The sequence below is a fragment of the Pseudorca crassidens genome, chromosome 8, assembly GCF_039906515.1.
Source record: "Pseudorca crassidens isolate mPseCra1 chromosome 8, mPseCra1.hap1, whole genome shotgun sequence".
Taxonomy (NCBI): domain Eukaryota; kingdom Metazoa; phylum Chordata; class Mammalia; order Artiodactyla; family Delphinidae; genus Pseudorca; species Pseudorca crassidens.
The window spans coordinates 105,821,477-105,847,808 of NC_090303.1; the positions used below are offsets into that span (position 1 = coordinate 105,821,477).

At 54.0% G+C, this 26,332-nt stretch overlaps 1 protein-coding gene and 1 long non-coding RNA gene across 6 annotated transcripts in view; one reads left to right on the forward strand and one right to left on the reverse strand.

The window, feature by feature from the left end:
* Positions 1-13,590, forward strand: part of UBE3C (ubiquitin protein ligase E3C) — a 118,558-nt gene extending 104,968 nt beyond the window's left edge. For all 3 annotated transcript variants that reach the window (XM_067747589.1, XM_067747590.1, XM_067747591.1), the window contains 4 exons: positions 634-822; positions 921-987; positions 5,748-5,878; positions 12,085-13,590. In XM_067747589.1, coding sequence (XP_067603690.1) covers positions 634-822; positions 921-987; positions 5,748-5,878; positions 12,085-12,255 — 558 coding nt within the window. In that variant the 3' untranslated portion in view covers positions 12,256-13,590. The remainder of the gene's footprint in view (positions 1-633; positions 823-920; positions 988-5,747; positions 5,879-12,084) is intronic.
* An 8,019-nt stretch (positions 13,591-21,609) lies between these two features.
* Positions 21,610-25,841, reverse strand: LOC137229518 (uncharacterized). Of its 3 annotated transcripts, XR_010945737.1 has the most exons (4): positions 25,733-25,841; positions 24,605-24,917; positions 23,922-24,058; positions 21,610-23,163 (listed from the first exon to the last, which is right to left on the reverse strand). It is a non-coding gene; the product is annotated as an uncharacterized lncRNA (long non-coding RNA). The 3 variants fall into 3 exon arrangements; XR_010945736.1 differs by having other exon boundaries at positions 21,610-24,058; XR_010945738.1 differs by lacking the exon at positions 25,733-25,841 and adding an exon at positions 25,169-25,699 and having other exon boundaries at positions 21,610-24,058.
* Positions 25,842-26,332: the final 491 nt, after the last annotated feature.

Sequence of the window (26,332 nt, forward strand, 5' to 3'; positions counted from 1 at the left end):
CTTCCCAGGGGTTCCTGACCCTGCGATTTTCTGAGTGTCGTTACACAGTGATAAAGAAGTTCTTTCTAATGCTTGCAGATACATGAGAAATGGAGTTATTTCTAGTGATTACCACTACCCTTTATATCATATTCAAAGTACTTTATGGTAGTAATATGGAAACAGAGAAGTATATGCTACCTATATGTGCAAGTAAGAGTACTCATTTTACTACAACCTTAATTCCTTAAGCTGCGTTTTCTCCAAAATGAATCCCTTCTGACTTGTGCTGATCATTCGGTTCATATATTTATTTGCACTTTGTGATTTCTTTTTTGTTTAATTAATTTTTTTTTATTGCCCTGTGTGATTTCTCATTATTATTTTTCTAATGGAATTGCCATGATTACATTGTAGCATCATTCCTTGGTACTTTGGAGAAAGCCAGGGTGGTTAATGATCTTAAAGACGGAATAAGATGCCAAGCTTTGGAGGGTCCAGAGGACTCTTCCATCTGTGAGGCCACATGTACTGGTTTTCACTAAGATTGTCGTGTATAGAGCAACACAGTCAAGTTCCCTTGAAACAGTTGTTCTTACTCTTGTTTTACCCTATACTTTGAGAAGTTTTTGACTCTTATTTTCATATTCACAGGTGGTTGAACTAAAATTCGGTGGAAAAGATATCCCGGTGAGCAGTGCCAACCGGATTGCGTACATCCACCTGGTGGCCGACTATCGGCTGAACAGGCAGATCCGCCAGCACTGCCTGGCGTTCCGGCAGGGCCTGGCCAACGTGGTGAGCCTGGAGTGGCTGCGGATGTTCGACCAGCAGGAGATCCAGGTCCACTTCTTGCACCTGGGGACACGGGTGTTTCCTGATGTGAAAGGCCTTCTTAAAATCTGCCTCCAGTTTTATAACCTGAACTTTTGTTTTTTCAGGTATTAATTTCTGGTGCACAAGTTCCCATAAGTCTGGAGGACTTAAAATCCTTTACAAACTATTCAGGTATGTTATCACTACTAGTTATCCATCCCTGAAATGTTACAGATGGTCATGTTTCCAAAGTAATTTCTAACTTGCTTTTTTACATGGGTAATTCATTCATGATTTAAAACCCAGGCTGTATGGGGTTACAGTGAACTCCTCTTCCTGTCTCATTTCTCACCATCCCATTCCTCCCCTGCCCGTCCCCACCAGGAGTAACCACTGTTCTTGGTGTCTTTACATATTTACATATAAATACAAATTTCATTCTTATTTTCCTTGTTTGTATACACTATTCTGCAGCCTGCTTTTTTCTCTTCACAACTTCCCTTATTAAGCCTCTTCTTATGGCCACTGGGTTGCCTCCAGTCTTCTGCTTTGAAAAATAGTGCTAGACCAAAAAATAGAAGAACCTAAAAACTGAACCTCATCAAAATATTTACTTTTGATTAAATTAAACTTAAAAGTTTTTACTCTTCAAGAAAATGAAAAACCAGAAAGAAGACATATAAATGGCCAGTAAGCACGCAGAAAGATGCTCAGCAACATTAGTCATTAACGAAATAGCAAAAGCGTAACTAGGTTGTTCCGAGTTGGACTGGTGTACTCTTTGGGCGTTTGTGAGGTTTTTTTGTTTTGTTTTTTTTCTTTTGGCTGTGCCGCGTGTCATGCGGGATCTTAGTTCCCCAACCAGGGATCAAACCCGTGCCCCGTGCAGTGGGAATGTGGAGTCTTAAGCACTGGACCACCAGGGAAGTCCCATAAACTTTATTTTATATACTTGGGAGCAGTGGAAAGGAAAAAAAAAATCATCCTTAAAACAACCACTATTATTTCGGTTTGTTTTCCTTAACCATAGTCTGTTATTCTGGTATTTTCAGGGTTTTTGGTAAACATCAGCAGACTGGTTTTAAAATTTATATGGAAATGTGAAGGACCTAAAGCAGCCGAAACATAGAAACAAAGTTGAAGGATCATCACCCTGATTCAAAGCTTACTGTAAACCACGGTAACTAAGACGTTGTGGGACTGGCACAGGGATAGACACATCGATCAGCGGAACATGATTGGGAGCTCAGAAACAAATCCTTAGATTTACAGCTAATGATCTTTGACAGTTCAGTGGTACGAGGAAAAGAATGAATTTAGACCTTGACCTCACACCATACGCAGAAATGAATTCAACAGGATCAGAGACCTGTAGGTAAAAGCCAAAACTGTAAAACTTCTAAAAGAACATATAGGAGAAAACCTTCGTGACTTCTGGACTAGGCAGAGTGTTTAGCTGTACAGCAAAAGCATGATCCAGAAAAAAGAAATTGATAGAAATTTGGACTTTCTCAAAATTAAAGGTGTTGCGCTTCGAAAGATACCATTAAAAAAGTGAAGAAACAAGCCAGAGATTAAGAGAAAATATTTCCAAGTAATATATCTAATACTGGCTTATGTCCACAGTATATAAAGAAGTTTTGCAACTCAGTAATATGAACAACTGAAGGTTAGGGCATGGGCAGAAAATACAGTGTTTCGCTTCAGAGGGTGTGTGAGAATGTCTGGTAAGCAAATAAGCACATGAACAGTTGTTTTAGCACCAGTAATCATTAGGGAGATGCAAATTAAATTCTGATGAGATACCACCACATGCCCACTAGAATGACTGTTCTCAAAGAAGACAATGCTAAGTGCTAGTATGTGAAGACATTTGAACCCTCTTGCCTGGTGGCAGTGTTAAAATGGTAGAACCTCTTTGGATTTTTGCAAAAGAATGAGGCTGTACCCCCCCCACACCATATGCAAAAATTAACTAAAATGGATCAAGAACTTTAATGTAATACCTAAAACCATAAACTCTTAGGAGAACTGGGATAAATCTTCACGGCCGTGGATTCGGCAGCGGGTTCTTAGATACGACACCAAAAGCAGGAGCACAGAGGAAAGTAAATAAATTGGACCTGATCAAAATTACAGGCTTTGTGCATCCAAGAACATTATTAAGAAAGTGAAAAGACAGCCTTCAGAATGGGAGAAGGTGTTTGCAAAGCATATGTCTGATGAGGGTCTGGTATCCAGAATGTGTAAAGAACCCTTAGAACTCAACAAGAAGACAAGCCGGTTCAACGACGGGCAGAGTGCTTGAATAGACATTTCGCCAAAGAAGATATTACACATGGCCAGTACGCTCAGAAAGAGGCTCAGCGTCACTAACCACTACGGAGATGGAAACCAGCCCAGAGGGAGATGTATTCACATCTCTTAGGATGGCTCTCCTTACACACACACACACACACACACACACACACACACACACACACACACACAGAAAATAACAAGTGTTGGCAGGGATGTGGAGAAATTGGAACCTCATTCACTGCTTGTGGGAATGTAAAGTAGCCAACATGGAAAGTGGTTTGGTGGTTCCCCAAAAAGCTCAACATAGAATTACTATGTAATCCAGCAATTCAGGACTTCCCTGGTGATCCCGTGGTTAAGACTCCGCCTTCCGGGCTTCCCTGGCGGCACAGTGGTTGAGAGTGCGCCTGCCGATGCAGGGGACACGGGTTCATGCCCCGGTGGGGGAAGATCCCACATGCCGTGGAGCGGCTGGGCCCGTGAGCCATGGCTGCTGAGCCTGCGCGTCCGGATCCTGTGCTCCGCAACGGGAGAGGCCACAACAGTGAGAGGCCCGCGTACTGGGAAAAAAAAAAAAAAAAAAGAATCCGCCTTCCGATGCAGGAGACGTGGGTTCAATCCGTGGTCGGGGAACTAAGATCCCACATGCCTCACACCACAGCTAGGGAGTCTGCGTGGTGCAGCTACTAAGCCCGCACACTCTAGAGCCCGTGCACCACACTAAAAGATCCCACGTGTCGCAGTGACGATCCCACGTGCCGCAACTAAAACCCGACGCAGCCAAACAAATAAATAAATATTAAAAAAAATAATAATCCAGCAATTCTACGCCTAGGTCTATATCCCGAGGGATTGGAGGCAAGGACTGAAACACCTGTGTTCATGCAACATTGTTCACAGGAGCCAAAAGGTGGAAACAACCCCAGTGCCCACCTACAGGTGATGGATAAACGAATGTGTTGTAGACATACAATGGGAACATTATGAAGTCTTCAAAAGGAATGACGTTCAAATGCACGCTACAACGTGGATGAATCTTGGAAACATTATGCTAAGTGAAATAAGCCAGACACGAAGGGACAGATACTGTATGATTCAACTTCTGTGAAATACCCGGAAGTGGCAAATTCCTAGTCACTGAAAGTAGATGAGAGGTTACCAGGGGCTGGGGAGGGGGCACAGGAAGTTACTGCTTAGTGGTTATAGGAGTGCCTGCTTGGGGTGATGAAAACGTTTGGGTTGGAAACAGCAGCGATGGTTGCACAACAATGTGAATGTAATTAACACCCTTGGGTTAAACACCTGAAAATGGTTTAAATGGTGAATTTTATGTTACATGTTTTACGACAATTTTAGAAAGAAACCTATCCAGACTCCTCTGTTCTGTGGAGTGCTGTTTCCCAACCTTTCCTCCAAGGTAAATTTTGAAAAGGTTTTGGAAGTGGATCGTAGTGAAAGTTGCACGGTATCGTGAGTGTAATTTCGTTCAGTGAAACATCTTTAAGCGCACACTGAGAGACAGACCAGATCGTGGTTGTCTATGGGGTGGACATGGGGGTCTTTTGAGGAATGGATATGTTTTAAAACTGGATTGTGGTGATGGTTTCAGAACTATAAATTTACTAAAGTAAATTACGTATATCCATGTGTGTATATCTATATGTATATAACTGTGTGCCTGTGTCTCCCCTTTCTGTAATTAATTTGTATTGCTCTAATGAACTCTAATGCTTCTGTAAAGGCAGGTAATACCTAAGGTCACACTGTCCTCACTGTCAAGTCGTCTGTTGAAAAGAATGAAATCAGTCCAAGCTTTCCTTGCCAAGGAAGTGGTCTTGGCTTCTTTGCATTATCCTGTCTGCACTGAAAGCGTATGCCTTTAATGATCCTAGCTATTCCTATTCTAGTAAATAGCTTTAAAATATTACCATGTTCATTTCGGTGCCAATTAATGCACTTAAGATATTTTATTGATGGTATTTCTGTAGTATATTAACAATGAGGGAACAACATATAGCAATTATTTCCGTTTTAGGAAGCACTTAACTAGATTAAAAGCTGTAGGTAGCAGATATCCCACTTCAGAACAGTGGTCTAATTGAGTGCTGGGGTGGGTTGGTAACCATGGTCTCTACCTTGTTGTCGGAAGGATGGGTGATAAATTTAGATACTAAGATGTGTTGGCAAAGTAACTAGCTCTATTAAAAATAAAAATCCCAGTGTTTCTGCTATTTCTAGATGTGTGACCATCATGTAAATCCTTTGTTATTTAGGGTTTGCTACTCAACAGAGGCTGATTTTTGACCCCTAGCAGAGTTCTTAAAACTCAGACCCCTTTGCAGCATCTTTTGCTGCTAGGGTTCGCCTTGTAGCTGCAGGGTGTTTGTTCCTCATTCTGGCCTTTGGTACTCTACCTTCTGAAGCTTCTCTCCCTGCTGTGTACTTGCCCATCATCTACCAGGACAGAATAAAGGTGTTTCTCTAGAGTTGGCTTTCAGCCGTGAGCTGAAAGAAGAAAAGACTGTTCATCACTGGACAGGCACGGCGAAAAGGAATCCCTCTTAAAAGTTTGTTCCTCTGGTGCCTTTAGGAGAATCTTGCTTCTGCAGTTACCTCGTTTTTAATACAGACGTCTGTTCCTTTTGTCATAGGCGGCTATTCTGCTGATCACCCGGTGATCAGAGTCTTCTGGAGAGTCGTGGAAGGCTTCACGGACGAGGAAAAGCGCAAACTGCTCAAGTTCGTGACCAGCTGTTCCCGCCCCCCCCTCCTGGGGTTTAAGGTGCGCAGGCTCGCCGGGCCTTTGAACACCAGCTTGTAACTAGGAGAGCCAGCGGGTAGCAGGTGGGGCTGGACGAGGCAGTGCGCACACATCGTCTTCCGAGAATAGCGCTGAGGGTGTGTCGCAACACCCGGGTTATTAGTTCGGTACTGTTCTTAGCCTCATTGACTGAGTATTTCAGCTCCATCACTGAAGGATTGGTTATTATCTGTGTATCCTGGTGCTGGTTTTATTTGGGGTTTTTCCCCTGCGTTCACAGCGTCGACCTATTGCTGTGAGGGTTGTCAGTGTGTTGGGGGTTAAAAGCGAAGAGCTGCTGCAGCCGGGCGGGCGCACGGTGACGTGACTGATTAGTACCACGCGTCTGTGCAGCTCAGGCTGGTTTCACTTCCGAACTGAAGAACACAGGCTACGAATGTTGACGGCGGGTGTTTGGGAAGAATGATGCATGAGCAGTAGTATATTTTTTCCTAGTTGCTCACTGTTACTTATTTCATGTTACCTGGCCTTACTGTGTCGTTTCTGGTAATTCATGTTGATCTCCTATAAACTGGCTTAATATTTTTAGCAATTAAAATTGGTCATGGGGGGCTTCCCTGGTGGCGTAGTGGTTAAGAATCCGCCTGCCAGTGCAGGGGATATGGGTTTGAGCCCTGGTCCGGGAAGATCCCACATGCCGCGGAGCAACTAAGACCGTGCGCCACAACTACTGAGCCTGCGCTCTAGAGCCCGCGAGCCACAGCTACTGAGCCTGTGTGCCTAGAGCCCGTGCTCAGCAACAAGAGAAGCCCCCACAATGAGAAGCCCACGCACCGCAGTGAAGAGTAGCCCCTGCTCGCCACAACTAAAGAAAGGCCACGCGCAGCAACAAAGACCCAACGCAGCCAAAAATAATAAATTTATAAAAAAGATAAAATAGGGCTTCCCTGGTGGTGCAGTGGTTTTAGAATCCGTCTGCCAATGCAGGGGACACAGGTTCGAGCCCTGGTCCAGGAAGATCCCACGTGCCGCATAGCAGCCAAACCCGTGAGCCTAGAGCCCGTGCGCTGCAACGTGAGAAGCCACCGCAGTGAGAAGCCCGCGCACCGCCACGAAGAGTAGCCCCTGCTTGCCGCAACTAGAGAAAGCCCATGCGCAGCAATGAAGACCCAACGCCGCCAAAAAAAAAAAAAAAAGCTTGATCCCTGGTTGGGGAGCTAAGATCCCACATGCCTCGCGGCCAAAAAACCAAAGCGTAAAACAAGCAATGTTGTAACAAATTCAATAAAGACTTTAAAAAATGGTCCGCATCAAAAAAACCTTTAAAAAAAAAAAGATAAAATAAAATTGGTCATGGGACAATTTATGTTTTTCTTATTAATAGTAAAAGAAATAAAGCTATATTTAATAGTTTAAAGAGGCACACAGTGGTGTATATATAACATAAAATAATAGCAAGTTAGGTAGCATTGTATATTGCGTCTGCTTGTGGAACCTAATGGATTGGCATTCCCTTTCCAGTAACCTTGCATTGGACACTGAGTTATGTATTGCTTGTTCTTTTCTTCAACTTTTACTTTGAAATTATTTAAAATGTATAGAAAAGTTGCAAGAATTGAACAAAGAACTTATTAACCCACTTTGACCCATCGTTAACATTTTGCCACATTTGTTTTATCATTCTCTCTATGATATACATATATTTCTTTCTGAATCATTTTGGAGTAAAAGTTGAAGACATCATGTTTCTTACACATTTTTCCTACCACCTCAATGCTCTCTTACACAGACACAGTTAAGTGATCAAAAGTAAGGAATGCACAGTGATGTACTGAGCTTCTCTGAGCCTGTGCTTCAGAGTGTGGTCCTGAGACCAGCAGCTTCAGCACCACCTGAGACCTTGTTGGAGTTAAAACGTTCTCCGGCCTCGCCCAGACCCCCTGAGTCCACTCAAGGAGGGGGTTCAGCCCTCCTGTTTCTACCTGCCCCTCGGTGTCCAGAGCACCTGCAGCGGCCCAGCCGTCCCGCAGTCCTCCGTGGACTTCGACTTCCCTGGTCTGCAGTCCAGTCCGAGGCTGCACACTGTTTACTAGCCGGTTTCCTCCAGTTGTGGCTCGCGGGCTTCAGTAGTTGTGGCTCACGGGCTGTGGAGCGCAGGCTCAGTAGTTGTGGCTCATGGGCTTAGTTGCTCTGCGGCATGTGGGATCTTCCCAGACCAGGGCTCGAACCCATGTCCCCTGCATTGGCAGATGGATTCTTAACCACTGCGCCACCAGGGAAGCCCCCACAGGGATTGTGTAAATGAAGTTTTTGTTTGCCAGTAGAGAACCACGTGAAGACTGATGATAAGAAGCATGTAAGTCTCTGGAGTCAGCAGTTCGTGGCTGTGCTCTCGCTGCTCGGTTTTGCCCACGTCATAAACTATGTGCTAAATTCAACATGTAGATGAAACAAGATCCAGTTGAAATGCAGTTTCGGCCGTTTGGGCACCTGTTGTGGGCTGATGTGCCACGTGCTCGGGGTCCCAGTCAGGGCAGGAGCTGCACTCCTGTTTTGTTCTTTCTTTTCCTCTACAGTGGTTAGTAGGTAATTATTTTTTATGCTATTCTTTTTTTTCCTTGTAACAAAATTAATGTTTTCATTATAGAAAATTGGAAGTTGTGGTTTATAAAGAAGAAAAAAAATACCTATAATTACTCCCATTCTAACCATTATCGTGTTTGTATGTGAATGTGTGTTTGTATCTATCTATCTATATATATATACATATGGGCATGTGTTTATGCAGATAGATATGATTTTAAAATATAACTTAAGCTGTATCGTGTTCAGTTTTACAGGCTGCTTTTTTCACTCAACATTACATCAGGATCATCCACATATTAAATAGTCTTTGAAATATTTTTAATAAACTTCATAATGTCCCATCATGTGAGTCTACAATTTACGTACTTTTTTTTTTTATTAGTTGTTTACAACTGTTCCTTCCTAATAGTGCCGTCAGCATCCTTGTGCCTAAATCGTCTGCATCTCTGATTACTAGGATCCGCTCCTAGAAGTAGAGGCCGTGGTGAAGGATGTGAATGTGTGTGAGTTCCTGCTGCTTCCTGCCAGGCTGTCCCCACAGAGTTACCAGGTTACACCCACAAGAGGAGGATTTGGAGCCAGTGTCCGCAGAGACCACTGAATAGACTCGCCTCCGCAGTGGCATTTGAAGCGTTTGCGCTCCTGTCACAGCTTTAAGGAGGGAGCGTGCTAGTGTAACGGGCGCCGACCAGGCCCACGGTCCTGGTTCTCACTCCTCCCCAGGCACCAGCTGGGCTGCCGTTTTGCTCTTCTGTCACCGTTTTCTGCGTACATTTGGCAGAGAAGTTTAACTAGCCAGGCTTCTGAAACCGTGCAGCAGTGGAAAGGCGAGAGCACACAGGCCCAAGAGCTAGCAGACTGAGGCTGTCTGGGTAAAGACAGTCCCCACTGCATTGTGCTCCTGCTGGAAGGGAATGTATACATCACATCTTGTATCTAATGATGTTCATGTATCACAGAGAGAGTCACTGGTTATCTGTAGCCATCAAAGGACCTGGCGTGTTCGGTCTGGAACAGTGTCTAGGAGTTCAGCCTGCAGATACTTTTGCCCAATGTAAAATGACTTGAGGACATGGTTACTTATTGCATCATTGTTTGGAAAAAGTGGAAACTTTTCCACTGGGCCCCGTGCAGCTACAGAGAAGCTGGGGAGACCAGCTTGCTGTGGGAAGGCCACAGAGACGCATTATCAGATGGAAAACCGTCGAGGTGCAGACGGCGTCTATAATGTGCTAGCGCCTTATGCTTGTTAGGTGGAGGAGGGAGAAAACACTCTTGTCTCTGTGGAAGGTCCTCAAGACACCCACAGCATTGCTGCTCATGGGGTGGGAACTGGGCAGCTGGGGGCATTTTTACACTATAGCTGGAAAAAATAGCCAGAACGTCATTATTATGTCTAAAAAATGACAGCGGATGCCCGACGCCATCCGTGCTGGTGCTGCGGACAAGCCGCAGTCCAGACGCTGCGTCTGCCTGGGCGTCTCTCTAGCCTTTTCTGGCCTGCAGGCCCCGCCCTCCTCAACTCTGCCTGTGGTCCAGTCAGTGGGGGAGCTGGGTTGCTTCTTTGCGTGTCTTGTAAACTGGTCGCTAGAGGCTTCACCGGATTCTAGATGTGAATGTTCCCTTTGGCAGTAAGGCTGCACAGACGCTGTCGTGATGCTCACGTCCTCTGGCTCCAGCATCAGACCCCGTGGTCGTGAGTCGTCTCTGCAGCGCGGCTCCGTCTGTTTCCAGCGTCCTGGCTTTCTGCATCTGGGCGTCTGAGGGGCTGAGCGGTCACAGAGCTGCGGTCGCCGCCTAGATCCATTCTTTGCTGTGCTTGAAAGCAGCCATCTTCCAGTTGTATCGTTTCTTCCTTTCTTAGCTGATTTCTCTATTACGAAAAACTTTATATTTTCTCATCAGCTCTTTGGTTACCCTGAGGACTGTTTGTACAGCCAGGATACAACAATCAAGGAACTCTTGATTATTCCTCATTTACAAGTTATCAGAACATTGAGGGGGATAACTGGCATCTTCTGAAGTACATTTTGGTTCCTTTCTTATCATTATGAACTTTTCACAGTTGATGTGTTTCAGTCCATTGCAGTCGCTCTTTGATAGTGCCCCATCCGTGGGCGGGCGAGGGCCTCCAGGTGGGCTCCAGGATCCCAGGTAGCTTTGCGTCGCTTTCTTGCTTTCTGGTATGAGAAGATAGTAACACTTGTCACGTACATTTCCTGGCCCACGTCTGGAATCGGATGTTTTCCCAAGAAGCCCTGTTTCCTTTCTTCAAGAATAGGTTGGTAGAGACCAAAACCCAGGCACTTGATCTGTTCATTGTCACAGGTGGTCATTGTGTCCAGGCCTTTTCAGTGGACAGAGCTAGGAAATGGGCGTTCTTTTGTCCCCAAGAGAAAAATTCATCACAAGTTCAAACTGCTATTTCAAATTGCAATTTAGGCGTATAAGGTTTCTACCCCTTTGATTTTTATATTGGGGTCTCTCTGCCTATGAAAACCGTGGCTCCTGTTAGTTCATTTGCTTCCTCTGATAAGTTCTAGGGCCCTGCTCTAAGTTATAGTTGTCTCTAATACTTACATAACAGTGGGGCTTCCCAGTGGCACAGTAGTTAAGAATCTGCCTGCCAGTGCAGGGGACACGGGTTTGAGCCCTGGTCCGGGAAGATCCCACATGCCACGGAGCAGCTAAGCCCGTGCGCCACAACTACTGAGCCTGCGCTCTAGAGCCCGCAAGCCACAGCTACTGGAGCCGCATGCCACAACTGCTGAAGCCCACGTGCCACAACTACTGAAGCCCACGTGCCACAACTACTGAAGCCCACGCACCTAGAGCCCGTGCTCCACAAGAGAAGCCACCGCAATGAGAAGCCCGCGCACCGCAACGAAGAGTAGCCCCCGCTCACCGCAACTAGAGAAAGCCCACGCACAGCAACAAAGACCCAACACAGCCCCAAAAATTAATTAATTAATTAAAAATTAATAGCCATAAAAAATACTTATATAACAGTTATACATCATACTACAGTGGTTTTAGAACAATACCAATAATTTGCTGTGACAAAACCGTTGTGAGATTTCTTTGCAATTCTAAAACACTGGAAATATTCCTCTCTGTGTGATTAAGCCACCAATAAATAGGTTTATTTGTTTCATTTTGCTTTCGATATTTAGAGATTGCCTTTTTCTCTCCTGGATTGAAATTGTTTTACGTTCACTGTTGCTGCATCCACGTGGCCCCTGAGCCTGATCCACACGGTGTGGTTCATTTGGAGAAGACGGGCTTCTGCCCTTCCTGTGGTTTGGTATAAGCAGAGGTTTATATCTTCAGCTCTTCACCCTTGTACCTTTCTGAATTTTAAACACATTTTTAAAAGACTAAAAAAATAAAAGCTTTAGAGACCCTGCTCACTGACAAGGCTATGTCTCCCACGAATTAATGCTATTCTTTATCCCTTTTTATGCGTGGAGCCCAGGGTACAGGATTTGGTAGAAATTTAGAGCTGAGTCTTGAGCGCAGTGCAAGAGCGAGTGTCCTTTTGGGGAAAGGTGACTAGGGGCGGCAGCTTTTGCGTACGAGTCTGGAAAGCTCATTTCAGGCCGTGCTTGTTAACCTTCTCCTGCACACCCGCTGTCTTCCAGGAGCTGTACCCCGCGTTCTGCATTCACAACGGGGGCTCTGACCTGGAGCGGCTGCCCACGGCCAGCACCTGCATGAACCTGCTGAAGCTCCCCGAGTTCCAGGACGAGGCACTGCTGCGGAGCAAGCTGCTCTACGCCATCGAGTGCGCCGCGGGCTTCGAGCTGAGCTGAGCTGAACCGGCGCGGCCGCGGCCCACCCTTGACGGCGAAGGCCAGGGCCTCTGCGCGGCACCTCCGGCCAGCAGGGCGCCCAGGCTCTCCTGGGTCCCTCCCCCGCCACCCCTCTTCCTGCATTTTTAAATGATTTATTAAGTTGTGCTCTCGTATTTAGATGGGCGTTGCTTTTCAAATAACTTAAAATAACAAATGTTATGTGCCACGTGGCTAACTTAGTAATTTTGCCAAGAAGAGCACAGTTTTAAGACTGGTGGCAACTCAGTGAAATTAACCAAAGATGAAGCTTTGGCTTTGCTGGTGGAACCGAGCGCGGCCTGGGCTCCTGGCAGAGGCGCTGCTTGTGGCTCGGCCCAGCTCCGGGTCTGCAGAGAGACAGGCCTGAGGGCGGAGAGGCTCGCTCTGGGGGCCACTGCTTCTTGTGTGGTTGAATTGTTTACAGGCCTAATTGGTAAAACTAAAGGCTCCCCCCCCCCCCCCCCCGCTGCCTTTTCCCAGAGTGGTTAGGTTTGGAAAGTAGATAACAACGGTAATATTTTATTTGTGTTTTTTAAGCCATTTCCCCAAAACGGGACTAGCATGCTTGTTTCCGGCCTGCCGCTGACCTGCATCTTGATGGTTCGGACGTTACTGTGTGGGGGTGTGTGTGAGGCGGGAACTTCCTTCTGTTTCCATTTCTGTCTCCACCTTGTGCCTGGAGAGCTTTCAGGGGAGGGGGTCCCGGTCCAGTCCCTGCGGCGTGTGTGACCCACGAGGGCTCGGGGAGAGGAGACCCTGCAGCGCCGTCTCAAGTCACTTGAACCAAAGTGGTCCTGTGCCTTTGCACTGCGGCCCGGGCTCCGCGGGCCGGTCCTCCTGGATGTGCGGGGATGCCGCGCTCCCGCACCCTCTGCCCCCCCATCGGTGCTGCTGTGTAGGAGGGGCGGGCGGCCCAGGCGCCTGGGGCCTGGGTGATTCTCTCGGGATTCGGCACTTTATCAGGACCTGGGTGGTTTCAGTCTCCACAAGTCTCCAAAAGCGGAGAGCGTTTCAGAGCATCACCTGTGGACACAGATGCTGGGGCCGCGGAGGACTCTGGACCGTGCGCGACTTCTCTCCCACGGCTGGTGTTTCGCTGCCACTGGAGCTCTGAGCTGTCGTGTTGAACTGGCCAGAATTAGCAATATACTTCTAAATGTGGGAGAACTGAATGACACTTTCAAGACCGTGACCGTCATCGAAACAAAATGTATAATTTCTTAATTTGAAGAATAAATTAAGTGTTTAAATGCTGTTTGTAGTCTTGATATACAGAAATAAAATAAGTAGGGTTTGTCCTTGGTTTTATTTTTATTTTAGGTCGTTTTGTGTTGAATGTTCTGTAGCTTCTTACTAGTTGATGTGTATATTTTATCATCAGTATTTTGGAGATGGAATACCTGGGGCTGAAGAGAGCTGGGCAGTTACTCTTACTCGGGTTGCTTTCCTCAGCTATTCTGAGCATATTTATTTGTGTGTTCCAGTGGCTAAATATTTGCATTAAATTTTTTCCCAAGTCCATGTTGGAGTCGTACCCCAGATCATTGTAATTAGTTCTATTCTGCCCTAGTGAAACCACAGCTTCTGAACATTAGTTTTATCAGGCTTGTTTAAATGTCATCGGTTCATACAGGGTACAGCCACCTGTGCTTCGGAGGAGGTGTACTAGGCAGTAACGCCTGCCGTCTGAAATGCGCTGAGCGAGGCTTCGAGAAGGTTGGCCTGTAACAGCCCTTCCCGCACGTGCTCTGGTGAGAGCCAGGCCCTCCAGGAGTGACCCTCACCTTGCCAGTTCTCATCACTGAGGAAACTGTACTTCAGGAAGGTTCTCCTTTCTCCATCGTCTCGTTTGCCGTTCCTGGTTCTGTTCTGCTCTGCTTGGCGCTGGTAGTTTTGTGCTCACACCATGGGAGAGGCTGCAGACATTTCTCACAGGCTGTGTCTGCGAACAGACTTCTGCCTGGTGTCCCAGGAAAGCTGATTAGGGCAGTGGTATCACACCGCGGTGCTCACGCCGCCCTGGTGCCACTCTGATACTGGCGATGTGTTGGTTCCGTGGCTCTTGGGGGCGGGGGCAGGTGTGCATCTGCGTGGCTCGGCCCTGGGTACCGCGGGGGCCCAGTGAGGTGGCCCCGGGCGGACCAGGCCTGCGGTCTTGTTAGTCAGAGGCAGACAGTCGTGCTGATCACAGTGTGACCCGCACAGACCTGTGATGCTCGTGGGCTTGGAGCCCAGGCCGGGCTCTGCCAGGAGCAAGCTTCCTGAAGAGCGGAGTGCAGAGGTGGAAGTAATTTAATATTTAAGAAAGAAAGTAATTTGATATTTAAGAAAGGTAAACAGCTAGAGGTGCACATTAATGCAAATAAAATAGAAATTTTATTTGAGCTAGCCTAAATGAGCTATAGCCACACTAATATTTAGCTGAATTCCTACAGTCGCCTCTTGCAAACTCGTCTGCTCCCGGTCTGAAAGTGTTACGTATAATAGCTTAGTAATCTGTGCCCCAAGTAACAGCCACGTCTGCGCCACACAGGTCAGCAGATCTCTCCTGGGATTTGTTTTAGGGGCATCACCCCCACTCCCCAAACAAAGGGTGTCACTGAGCCCGACCTTGGCTTCCAAAGGCTTCTTCGTGACACCACAGTGGTGGCTGGAGTGGACGACCGGAGGCCGGGTGACCAGCAGGTCCAGGTGGGAAGTTGGGCGAGAGCTGAGAGGATGGAGGCAAGGTCCAGCGGGGGCTCCTGTGGCCTCAGAGCATCCCGGACCACCCAGAGGTCTCTGCTTCCAGGAAACTGTGAGTTCTTAGCCTGAGTACTTCGTGCCTCAGCTTACACATCTGTGAAATGGGGATAATCTAGATGCAGGTCTCCCCCATTAAGAAGGACTCACTTCAGTACCTGGTTTTGCTAGCCAAAAGAAATTTGGAGAGGATTGGCACTTTTACCAAAAAAAAAAAAAGGTGAAAAGGGAAAATCTCATTCAGCTCAGCGTGTTTTGCAGCGAGCGCTACAGAGGCAGCGCCCACCCCAGCAGTGAGAGCGGCCCACCAAGCTCCTTCCCGGAAGCACACTCAGCATCTCAGCGTCAAGCTGCTACAACTGTGAACCGTATCGGTGAGCACCTGTGCTTCCTCTCGATTGACTTTGTGCGTCCACGAGCAGGACGGGTCCTCAGGTAACTGCTTCTTGGCCGCATGCCTTTTCGGCTCAGGAAGGGTTTCCTCGGATGCTCTGTTTTCGGAGAGTGGTGGAACCTGTACTTTGGCTTCACAGGGATGTTATACCTGTTTGATGAGAGTTGTGAACAAGCTTTTGATGTCAACATATTATAAACCCACTAGAACCTTATTTTAACTCAGGTGGTTTGATGTCACAGGTTGCAAATGTCACATTTTGACATTCGTGCCTTAATAATAACATCGTCGGGACTTCCCCGGCGGTCCAGGGGTTAAGAATCCGTCATGCAATGCAGGGGACACCGGTTCGATCCCTGGTGGGGAAAACTAAGATCCCACACGCCACGGATCAACTAAGCCTGCGCGCCACAACTGCTGAGCCTGTGCGCCGCAACTAGAGAGACGCCAGCGCACACACCACAACGAGGATCCCGCGCGCCGCGACTAAGACCTGAGGCAGCCAAAAAATAAACTAACAAATAATTTTTAGAATGATCGTAACATTGTTGCCCGTAGGCCATGTCATTCCTTTTTCCTCTGCGGAGATGGGCAGAAAAGTCACCCTTCAGCGCGCTCCTGTCCCCTCCCCCACTCTCGCTGTGAAGGGTAGTTGTGCCTGGTGCCTGTCACGCGCCTCTGCGGCTGGGCCCCTCCTCCATCGCCTGCTGCACGGCCGTCGGCTTGTGTGTGCAGGCTGATGACTCGCTGTGTCGTTCCCGAGGTGCCTTCTTCGCCTTGGAAACGTGGTGAGCTGAGGATCTGCTCACCTTCCCCTGCGCTGCAGTTCGGGGACCGGCGCCCACCCTGGCCTCCTGGGCCTGCCGAGCCTCCCCCAGAGGCCAGAGCCACAGGGAGGACTTCGCCTGCGGAGGGCATGCGAGGTCGGGCGGGCGGTCCAAGCACGGCGCTCAGTGCAGGGGCCGGGCCTGGCTCAGGATGGCGGCATCAGGACGGCGCGCCAGCTGGGGACGTCCTACAGCAGCTTCGGCTCCGATGCAGCACGAGGTGCTGGCCAGGGCCGTCTGGCCGAGGAACCAGGAACCGCAGGGACCTGTGAGAGCCCGAGCCGGGGCAGGGCCTGGCTAAAGGCATTCACGTTGTGTGACGTCGTTAGCTGCCTGTGGCTCTCGCGGCTCTGGAGGCCGTAAGTCTGAAATCGAGCGTCAGAGGCCCCGGGGTGGGGCGGCACCCGCGCCCTGCCCCTCCCGGCCCCGTGCTCCCAGCCCTGCCGTCCTGGACACGCCACCGCCTCTGTCGGCGTCCCACCTCCCTCTGTGTTTCTCCTATGAGGACGTTTGTCTACTGGCATCAGCCCGCATAACCCACAATGACCTCACCTCCAGGCCCTCAGCTGAGTTACATCTGCAGAGACCTCCTTTCAAGTAAAGTCAACTCGTGGTTCTAGGGACTGGGCCGTGAACATAACCAGGGGGTCGACCGTCCCCCCACTACACGTGTATTTCTAAGAGGCAGAGGCTACCACGCCGTCTGAAAACCGGAGCAGCGTGGAAGGTGGGCCTGCTCGTGGGAAGTTGGGGCCGCCTCATTCAGGCTCCACCGTGGCCACATGGCCTGGAGTAGGTGTCCTGATGACCCTCCGTGAGATGAGGAGGCCACGCCACGTCCATGTTCCCCAAAGCTGCCTGAAGATGTTCCTTTCCCTATGGTGCTGGGCTCATAAGTCTGTGTCTTGAAAGCGTCCCAGGCAACCCTTCCCAGGTAATTATTGGAAAACAATTAGGTAACCTCCAAACCTCCAGTCAGAGGCAAAGAACTTGCCAGGCGGAGCCACACAGCATTCCAGCCCCGGGAACCGATCCCTCTGCTGGGAAGTCCTGACCCTCTGCCGCTGGGGCAGAGCCTTGCCCCCAGCTGAAGTGTCTCGGCCCCCTGCAGGGTGCGCAGGGCCGGGCTCTACCTGCAGCCGCAGGCACCCAGGCGCCTCTGCCCCTGGGACTCGTCTTCCAGGAGCTGAGTGCGGCCCACGGGCTTGTGGCTGCAGCAGGAACTGCCCTGCACCCCCCATCCACCTCTGCACCCCACGCTGCACCCCTGCCAGCCCTCCTGAGGACACGGCCAAGGCTGACAACTCCTGGCCACTTTCTCGGCCACCTGCACGTCCCAAGCCATCACCTCGGGGTTGCCTGGATCTGCGGGGTGGCCTCCAAGTGTCTCCCACCCCCGACCTCACTAACCTTTGGTCTCTTCTTAACTCAGAGCCAAAGGAAGTCCCTGGCCCCACGTCAGCCCCTGCCACTCCTCTGGCAGAACTTGCCAGGGTCTCCAGCTCAGGAAGAGCGGGAGCTCTGAGGATTCGGCACCCAGCGCGCGCCCTCCTGCTAACGGGCTCCACTGGCCGCCTTGATTTCCTCCCCGGCCTCGGGGCCTTTGCACACACTCCTCCCCTGGGAAGGCTCTACCCACAGACGCTCAGCTGACCTGCCCCCTCGCTTCCTTCTGGTGCCCCTTTGCCCAGTGTCACTTTCCCTTCCCACCGTGTTAAAAGTGGTGACTTGTCTGCTCCCTGACTTACACCTCTCTCCATGGCACTAACTCTGTCTGATCCAGCATGGATTTCACTCATTGATGTTTTTTCTCCCCGCCCCCTAGAACGTGAGTTCCATTACCAAGCTCCTAAAGTAAAGCCTAGCGCACAGTGGGTGCTCGCTCATTATCTGTCACATGGATGGGTTTTCCTGCGCAGTTAGCTTTGGCTAAGCAGGGCGAATGTTAAGTTAATGTCTGTACAGATGTTCAGATTCTGAGCCTCCGGGCCGGACCAGAACCCTTTGCCCACGTGGTAATGAGCCTGCTGCCCCGCGCTATCCAGCCCCACCAGTCCAGCCAGGGCGGCTTTCCTGCCCTTCCGGTGCGTGACGGCGCACAGGCTCCAGCGGGTGGGGTCCCCGGGGGCAGCTGCGGCCCAACAACAGGTCTGTGCGACTAACACCGTGACAGGTGGGCCCCGCCTGACCTGGCCGTGAGTCGCCCTGTTTCTCTGGGTGATCCCACCAGCCAGCGGCTCCATCAGGACAGCGGGTGGCCGTGCCCAGCCGGCCCCAGCACTTAGCGCCACGCCTGGCGTGGGTGGACGCAGCTCTCTCTAAGGAGAGAAGGCGGTGGGAGGGAGGCTGGGAATGAGAGAAGAAACATCTGTGAAATCAATATGTTGAGGAATTTATATTTTACTTTTTAAAGGGTCAAACAAATGAAAAGTCGTTCATCCTGGAGTGCGGTCACCTGAAGAAGAGGCCCAGGCCGTCTGGGTAAATAATTGCTGTCATCTTAACAGACCAGATGGATGGCTTTCCTGACGGGCGAGCATCTCAGATCCCACCTCCAGGACAGACCTCACAGGCACCTTCCCTTCCCCACAGCCATGCCCACCCTCGGCCCACGGCACCCCAGGCAGGCCTGACCCCCCCGGAACCCTCAGGAGGCCAGGCTCACCGCGGGGAAGGGTTAGGGTTAGGGTTTCGGGGAGGGGGGAGAGGCGCACAGTGGGACCAGAGGCCCAGCGCCAGCCTCTGGGGTCCCCGCCCGGGGGCCGCACAGCACAAGCAGGGCTGCCCGGGGAAGCTCACTGGAGTCCAGCGGCCAGGATTTCGGCGGGTCGGTCACGTGGGCACACAGCACCCCCATAGCTCCCCTGACATGCGCCGCCTGCGGGTGCAGAAGTGGCCCAGGCCGGCCCGCAGAAAGGGGCACCCAGGCCCGGGCATGAAGGCTCGTCAGCCAGGATGGTCCATGAGCCGCCTCCTGGGCACACGTGGTCTGCACACCCGCCGTCCACACCCAGGGCCCTCCGGGGACCCCAGCCTGGACTCCACAGGCGGCATGGAGAACCTGCTCTCTCTCGGGGGGGTCTGGGGCTGGGTCGCAGCCGGCAGGGAGGGGAAGGGTCTGCCGGTTTCAGTCGGGATGTAAATACTCCCGCCCTGTTTTCAGGCTGCTGGCGGGACGGTACGCACCTCCCTGCGCTCCTGGAACTGGACAGACCCTCGGGGGGACACAGCCCAGCCCGGGGGGCTTGCACACACCGGGACATGGGGGCGGGAGGGGCTTCTGGCCAAGAAGCCAGGTCAGGCTTCTGAGGAGGCTGTGGGGTTTCAACTGCCGGGCTGGGAGGGGAAGCGCTCCGGGAAACGGGGACCGCTGGACGGGGCCCCTCCAGGGGTGGCCCGGGGGTTCGGCTGTCTCGGTGGGAAGACTTGGGGCCGTGTTGTGTCGGGAGCCCCGCGGCGTCTGGGCGGAGAAAACGAGGACCGGGTGGCACTTGTGGCAGGTCAGCATCACCACCCAGACCGGGGCGCCCAGGATTCACAAAGGGCTCTCCCCTGGGGGGCGTCTCTCGTGACAACGCCCACCGTTCCTTCCCCGCGGGTCGGGGGACACCTGGAGGCGACTCTGATGGAGGCAGAGAAACAGCTCCCGACACTGGAGCAGGAAGGCGGCTTGTGTGGGATGTGGGGATGGAGGGCCGGTTCCCAGCGGACCCTCAGGGCCCAGGAGGGAGTGATGACCTCTGCGTCCCTGGTCCGCCGAGCCTCGGGGAGGACTGCCTTTGGCCTGTCTCAGGTGAGATGTCCAACCCCAGCTCATTACCCATGGCCAGAGGGGTGGGTCACATCTCACGACGGACTGCTGGAACCCTACTCGGTCATGCCCACGACTGAGGGGACCACCACTCCTAGCTGCCCACGGACACCACTTGGGAAGCGGGTGGGAGCCCAGCCCAGGCTGGGGCAGCACTCGCTGGACCTAAAGGAAGGCCGAGGGTGGCCTTGCCACGGCCCGGAGAACAGCCCAGCTAAGGCCCCGGAGGGTAGGGCCAGGCCTGCCAGCCCCCAGCGTGCCCGCGGCTTCACCGGGAAGGGGAGGCAGCGAGACGAGAAGCACAAACGCCAGGGTCAGGAAGGAGAGGCGCTGGGCATCGTGAGGGACCACTGCCCGCAGCTCACGCTCAGGATTTAGGGCTTAGAAGTGGAAGCATCACAGTTCTTGAGCTTCGGGAGGTATCTCTACCTGCACCTGTGTTCCCAGCTTCTCGGCCTCACAGAAAACAAGGGCTTCGGAACAAAAAGGGAGCCCACAAGTATGGGGCAGTTCTGGACGGAGCTGGGACTGGGTGCATCCGAAAACCCGGGCTCAGGTCCAGAGGAACGCTGTCACCCCAGGCAGGGCTGCTGACCGTGGGGGGAAGGAGGAGACCCCAGGGTCAGGCGCTGGGGACGGTTCCCCGCGCTAAGTGCCGTGCTCTGCGGGATGAGCCCGGACCCCCAGAACGTGCAGTTGGCATTGCTTCTGTGGGACCTGGTGAGGCAAGGGGGAGCCTGGGGCCGGCGCCCGCTATCTCGGCCCCTGTCCCAGTTCCGGGGCCCCCCAAACCATCGGCACAGAGACCCAGCCCACCTTTCCCTGGGACCGCCAGCCCCCCCGGGTCGCCAGACCTGGGTCACACGCCGCCATTCCCCATGTGGCCAGCAGGGGCCGCTGTGGCTGCACACAGCACACACGGGCCCAAACACACAGCGCCCAAACGTATGTACATGCGCACACTCATACACAGTCACACGCAGAGCGTGGACACATGTATGCACACACCTGCCCCTGCGGAGCCAGCCTGGTGGCGGGGGTTGGGCGGTGGAGCTGGACGAACCCCTTCCCAGGCCTCAGTCCTGGCACATGGGACCACTGACCAGATGCCACTACCCACTTCTGTGCCCAGCACAGCCGCCCCGGGCCACCCGAGCCCCCTGCGGGTGATGCAGATGGAGACACTCCCTGAACTCTGTCCTGGGGGGCCCGAGCCCCAGAGCCTGGGAATGGCAGCAGGAGGGAGGAGATCCCTGAAGGGAGGGAAGTCTCAGCCCAGTGTGGGTGTGCAGAGGACCGACGGGGACAGACAGGGGACAGATGGGACAGGCCAGGGGACAGGCCAGAGGACAGTCCAGAGGACAGATGGGACAGGCCAGGGGACAGGCCAGAGGACAGACAGGACAGGCCAGGGGACAGGCCAGGTGACAGATGGGACAGGCCAGGGGACAGGCCAGAGGACAGATGGGACAGGCCAGGGGACAGACGGGACAGGCCAGGGGACAGACAGGGGACAGACCAGAGGACAGATGGGACAGATGGGGACAGGCCAGGGGACAGGCCAGGGGACAGACAAGACAGGACAGGGGACAGACGGGACAGGCCAGGGGACAGGCCAGACAGGAGACAGGCCAGAGGATAGGACCTGGCCTCCTCACCCACCTCCCCTCCCAGACCTGAGGACAGGCCCACGCTGCTCATGGCTGGCCCTGCCCTGGACGGGTAGGCAGTTCCCTGAGGGACACCACTTTACCATATGAAGTAACATTCACAGGTTCTGGCATGAGGGACATGATGCCTTCTGGGGCCGCCATGCAGCCCACCACAGGCAGCCCTGATACATATTTTTTGGGGCCGCACCGCGAGGCGTGTGGGATCTTTGTTCCTCGACCAGGGATCGAACCCGCATCCCCTGCAGTTGGAACCTGGAGTTGGAACCAGGCTGGCCGCCGGGCTGTGCTTCCTTTGGTGTTTAGGCCCCAAAGACGGCATTTCCGCTGGGCTACTCCTGGGGGCTCCCGGCTGGCCCGCGGAAGGGTCCCACCGCCAAGGACAGCGTGGCTCGGTCTGGCCTTGGAGGGAACACCCCAGGCCCAGCGAAAGTGGCCTCCCCAGACACGTGTGCAGCGGGGTCTCTGCCGTCTCAGGCACGGAGCGGGGTGTGTCGTCCCCCGCCGCCCGCTGGCCTGTATGCCGCTAGGCCAGAGGCTCTGCGGTGCCCCCAGGAGACATCTGGCACCGTCTGGGGACATTCTTGGTTGTCACAACCAGTGGGGGAAGGGAAGCCCGACAAGAGGTGGGTGGAAGGCATGGCCGCTGTGACCCGCCTCCCAGGCTGGGACGCCCCGCAGCCCAGAGCAGTGGAGGCGGCCCGGCCCCTCTGATGCACGGGTGGCCGCGTGCCTAAACGTTTCACGGCAGAGACACTCGATCTCAGGTCTCATCCTGCCAGCCGATACCCTCCTCCGAGGTCGCCGGCTCGTGGGCGCCATCGACATTCAGTTTTTATGAACAGGGGGCACCGGCCGGGCTGTGGGGTCTGTGGGACACATTTCCTCTGTCAAGTAACTGAAGTCTTAGTTTCAGTTACTCACATCTCCAGCAAAACCATCGGCCGTATTAAGTGATCTGCCGTCTGTGCAAACACCTCTCCCCACAGGACGGCGCAGGTGGCCCAAAGGAGGGTGGAGAAGAACGCGGCTTCTCGGACCCTCGGCCGGGGCCCCGGGAACCAGCCACACGGGGAGGTCACAGCCGCCCCAGACCAGCGCGAAGGGAATTTCAGGCTGACAGTGAGTAGCATCCCGGAGCCCAGGTGGGCCCCGGATCGTTTGCCGGGACGGTCCACCTCCCCGAGTCCTGTGTTTTCTCTGGCAGCCAAAGCAGGGGGAGCGCAGTGTGTCCACAAGTCAGCACGGGATGCGCAGGTGGGTGGGGTGGCAGCCAGGATGACCAACCCCACTGCCAGCCTCTCCGGGCCGCGTGGCGTCTTCCAAGTCCTCCTTTGGGTCACAGTGGGGTCCGGGGGCAAGGAAGCTGGCCTGACTAGGAGGGCCCCAGCTCGGCAGAGGTGGGCAGCGGAGGGCAGAAGTCATCCGCCCAAGGTCCAGATGCTAAAAGAGCCCAGGGTCAGAGGTTGGGACAGAGCATTCGGGACAGGGTGGACTCTGCCCTCTGCCCTCTGTCCTCTGCCCTCTGCCCCAACCCCGCCCTGGGGGCAAAGGGCCAGAGCCTTAGAGGCTGGAGACAAGAAGGAAGGTGAGGGCTTCCCTGGTGGCGCAGTGGTTCAGAGTCCGCCTGCCGACGCAGGGGACACGGGTTCGTGCCCCGGTCCGGGAAGATCCCACATGCCGCGGAGCGGCTGGGCCCGTGAGCCATGGCCGCTGAGCCTGCGCATCCGGAGCCTGTGCTCCGCAACGGGAGAGGCCACAACAGTGAGAGGCCCGCATACAGAAGGCAGGTGAGCACAGCCCTGGAAGGGCGGGGCTGCGCATGGGGAGAGGGCAGGCCCCTGAGTCACCTCCAAATAGCACTGGGGGCTGCCAGCTGGGTGGGGGTCGTCCCCTCCACCCCCGGCACCCACGCCACGGTGCACACTCCACTGTCCCGAGGACTCACGTGGGAACTGGACGCCGCCCTCGAGACGGCTCCGGGTCACCCAGGCAGGCTTCACCGCCGGCCAGGTTCACCCTGTGCCAGGGTCAGGGTGGCCGAGAGGTCTCAGAGCCACCTTCCCGTGAATGACCCTCTTCCCACCTCTGACCGGCGCCCTGATGCCCCCGGGCTGGCAAAGCCTCCTCGGATGTCAGCCTCCTCGGATGTCACCCCAGCCTTCCCAACAAGGGTGAGGTGAATTCACATTTGCGCACACCTGTGTCTACACCCGAGGCAGTGCTACGGATCCAGCTGTGAGCTGCTCTTCCCATCCCTTCCGAGGGACGCCGGGAGCCTCTGGTCCCCGCAGCGAAGGGCCCTGGCCTCCTGAATGACGCCGTGTGCAGGATAAATCTGTACAGGGGAGACCTGGGCAGAAGGAAAGAGCAGGGGGATGTGGAAACGTGACCTGGGAAGTCACCCCTTTGCTGCCCCTCCAAGATGCGCTGGGCAGGGAGCGGACTGGGGGGCCTGCAGAGTTGGGGGGGGAAGACAGGCTGCAGGAGGGGCCCAGAGGCCAGAGGCCCCGAGTGGAAAGTGCTGGGATCTGCAGGGAGGGCTGGGGACCAAGGCGGAGGAGCGGGCCCACCGCAGAGACCTGGACTTTGCTCCCTCACCACGGAGCCTCTGCGCCAGCCAACGTGTGTGCCCAGACGCCCCGAGTGGCTGTGCCGTCGGAGCCCTGGTGGTGGGCGCGTGGTGGCTAGAGGGGACTGCGTGCACGCCCGAGCTGACGGACCGGCCCCCGAGCCCGCCCACTCATGTTCTGCTCCCCATGACCGGGTCACCTGCCTACATGCCCACCACTATCGCTGACCCCCAGTAAAAGCTCTCCTTAAGAAAAAGAACGAAAAAAAATAAATTAAAAAAAAAAAAGAATAAGAACGTCTTGTTACAAACCGGAGCACAGACGTGGGGCTTGAGTCATTACAAAGCGAGTGTGGGGTAACGGCTGCCAGGCGCCGGGTGTCTCAGCACGCAGAGCCCGAGGGCTGTCCCCGCAGCCCCGCCTCCTGCCCGGGGCCGCCATGCCACTGTTCTGGCAACTTCTTCCCTGCGCGGGTCATCACTTCTGCTGGTGTGAGTTGTTCACATCCTTCATTCTGAGGGATCCTCCCCTGTCTCCCCAGATTTGCTGAGGAATCAGATCCTCTGACCTGTGACCCCAGGTCAGCCCAGCGGATCACAGCCTCTTCTTCCCGGAGAGTCAAGGCTGCGGGACGGAGCCCAGGGGGCCGGTCAACACCCTGTCCGAGAAGGGACCCAGGCCAGGAAGCAGGGCCCTCGTCCTTGAACGGTCTCTGCTGGGGGCGCAGAGGGGTCCTGACGGTCCGTGTGTGAGGGTTTGCCTTCCGTGCACTCCTCAGGAAGGAGCCTGGGCTTGGAGCCAGCCCGCCGGATAGCCCCACCCATGCTGTCCCCACTATCCGCACCGCTTAATCCTCTCAGCCGCCTTGTCCTCACCTGTGATGAGCTGCGTGCCTGCGACATGGGACGCCCCACCAGCAGAGATGCCCCGCCCAGCGCCGTCCCTGAGAGCTCAGACTCCACCTTCGAGATGCTCTCTCCAGCCTCCCGGGAGGAAAGCCTGGGCCCCTGGGTCTCTCAGGGTCCCCCGGGAGCGCTGGGGCCGCAGAGGGGCTGGGTTGGACGGGGTGGGGCGCTGGGGCTGAGCTGGAGGCCAGCCAGGGCCAGGGACGGGGAGCGGCTCTGGGGCTGGGGGCTGCCAGGCCGCCCTTGGAAGTGCTCCATGGGGCACTAACTGGTACAAAGCCCAGGTAACGACAGGGATGCCCACCCTGGAGGGCCGCCCCTACCGGTGGAGGCCTGCGAGCTGCCACCAGCCCCTGCGGCAGGACCACACCCAGGGTGGGAGCCACGGGCCCAGCCACCACCGGGCAGGTGCGGGCCCCCCGCGGGCCTGTTGTGAGGCCCCGTGGAGCTGAGCCTGGACACGTGCATGGCAGTTGTTCCCACAGTGGTCGCAGGAGGAGGTCCACCCCCCGACCTCACCAGGCAGCCGCTCACCCTTCAGGCTCCCGGCGTGCCGCCTCACGTGAATCAGGCTGCCCAGACGGGTGGGGCCCCAGACTTGATGACCTAAGGGTGTTGTCTCTGATTGTGCGCACACATGCGCTGTGCACGCGGGTAGGCCCGGCCCACGGGCAGGAGGCGGGCGTTCCCAGGCTGTCTGCCGGTGGTGCCGGGAGGGCGGCCCTGGGCCTGGAGCTCTCGGCGCTGACCTCGCCCCTGCTCCCCTCCGCCCCTTCCTCCACAGAGCTCCCACCCACCCCACCTGGGACGCACCCTCCTCTCAGGCCAGCCTACCTGGTGCGTCTCCTTGGCCTCTTTCTCTGGGCAGCAGTAGATAACCCATCCCGCTCTAAACACCTGTTCACGGCCACCCCTGCCTGTGTGCCCTCCTGAAGGGCGGGGCCCATGTCCACTCACTCTGCATACCAGGGCCCTGCCCTGGGCATCGTCAGAGTTCAAGAAACGTTTGTTGAATGAACAAGGGGCCCGATATAGCTGGGGATGGGCAGGAGGTGGGCTCGGGCTGCCCGTCCTTCATCCCAGATTCCTGACAGGTTTGATGAGACGCGCACGGAGAGGACAAATGTATGGATA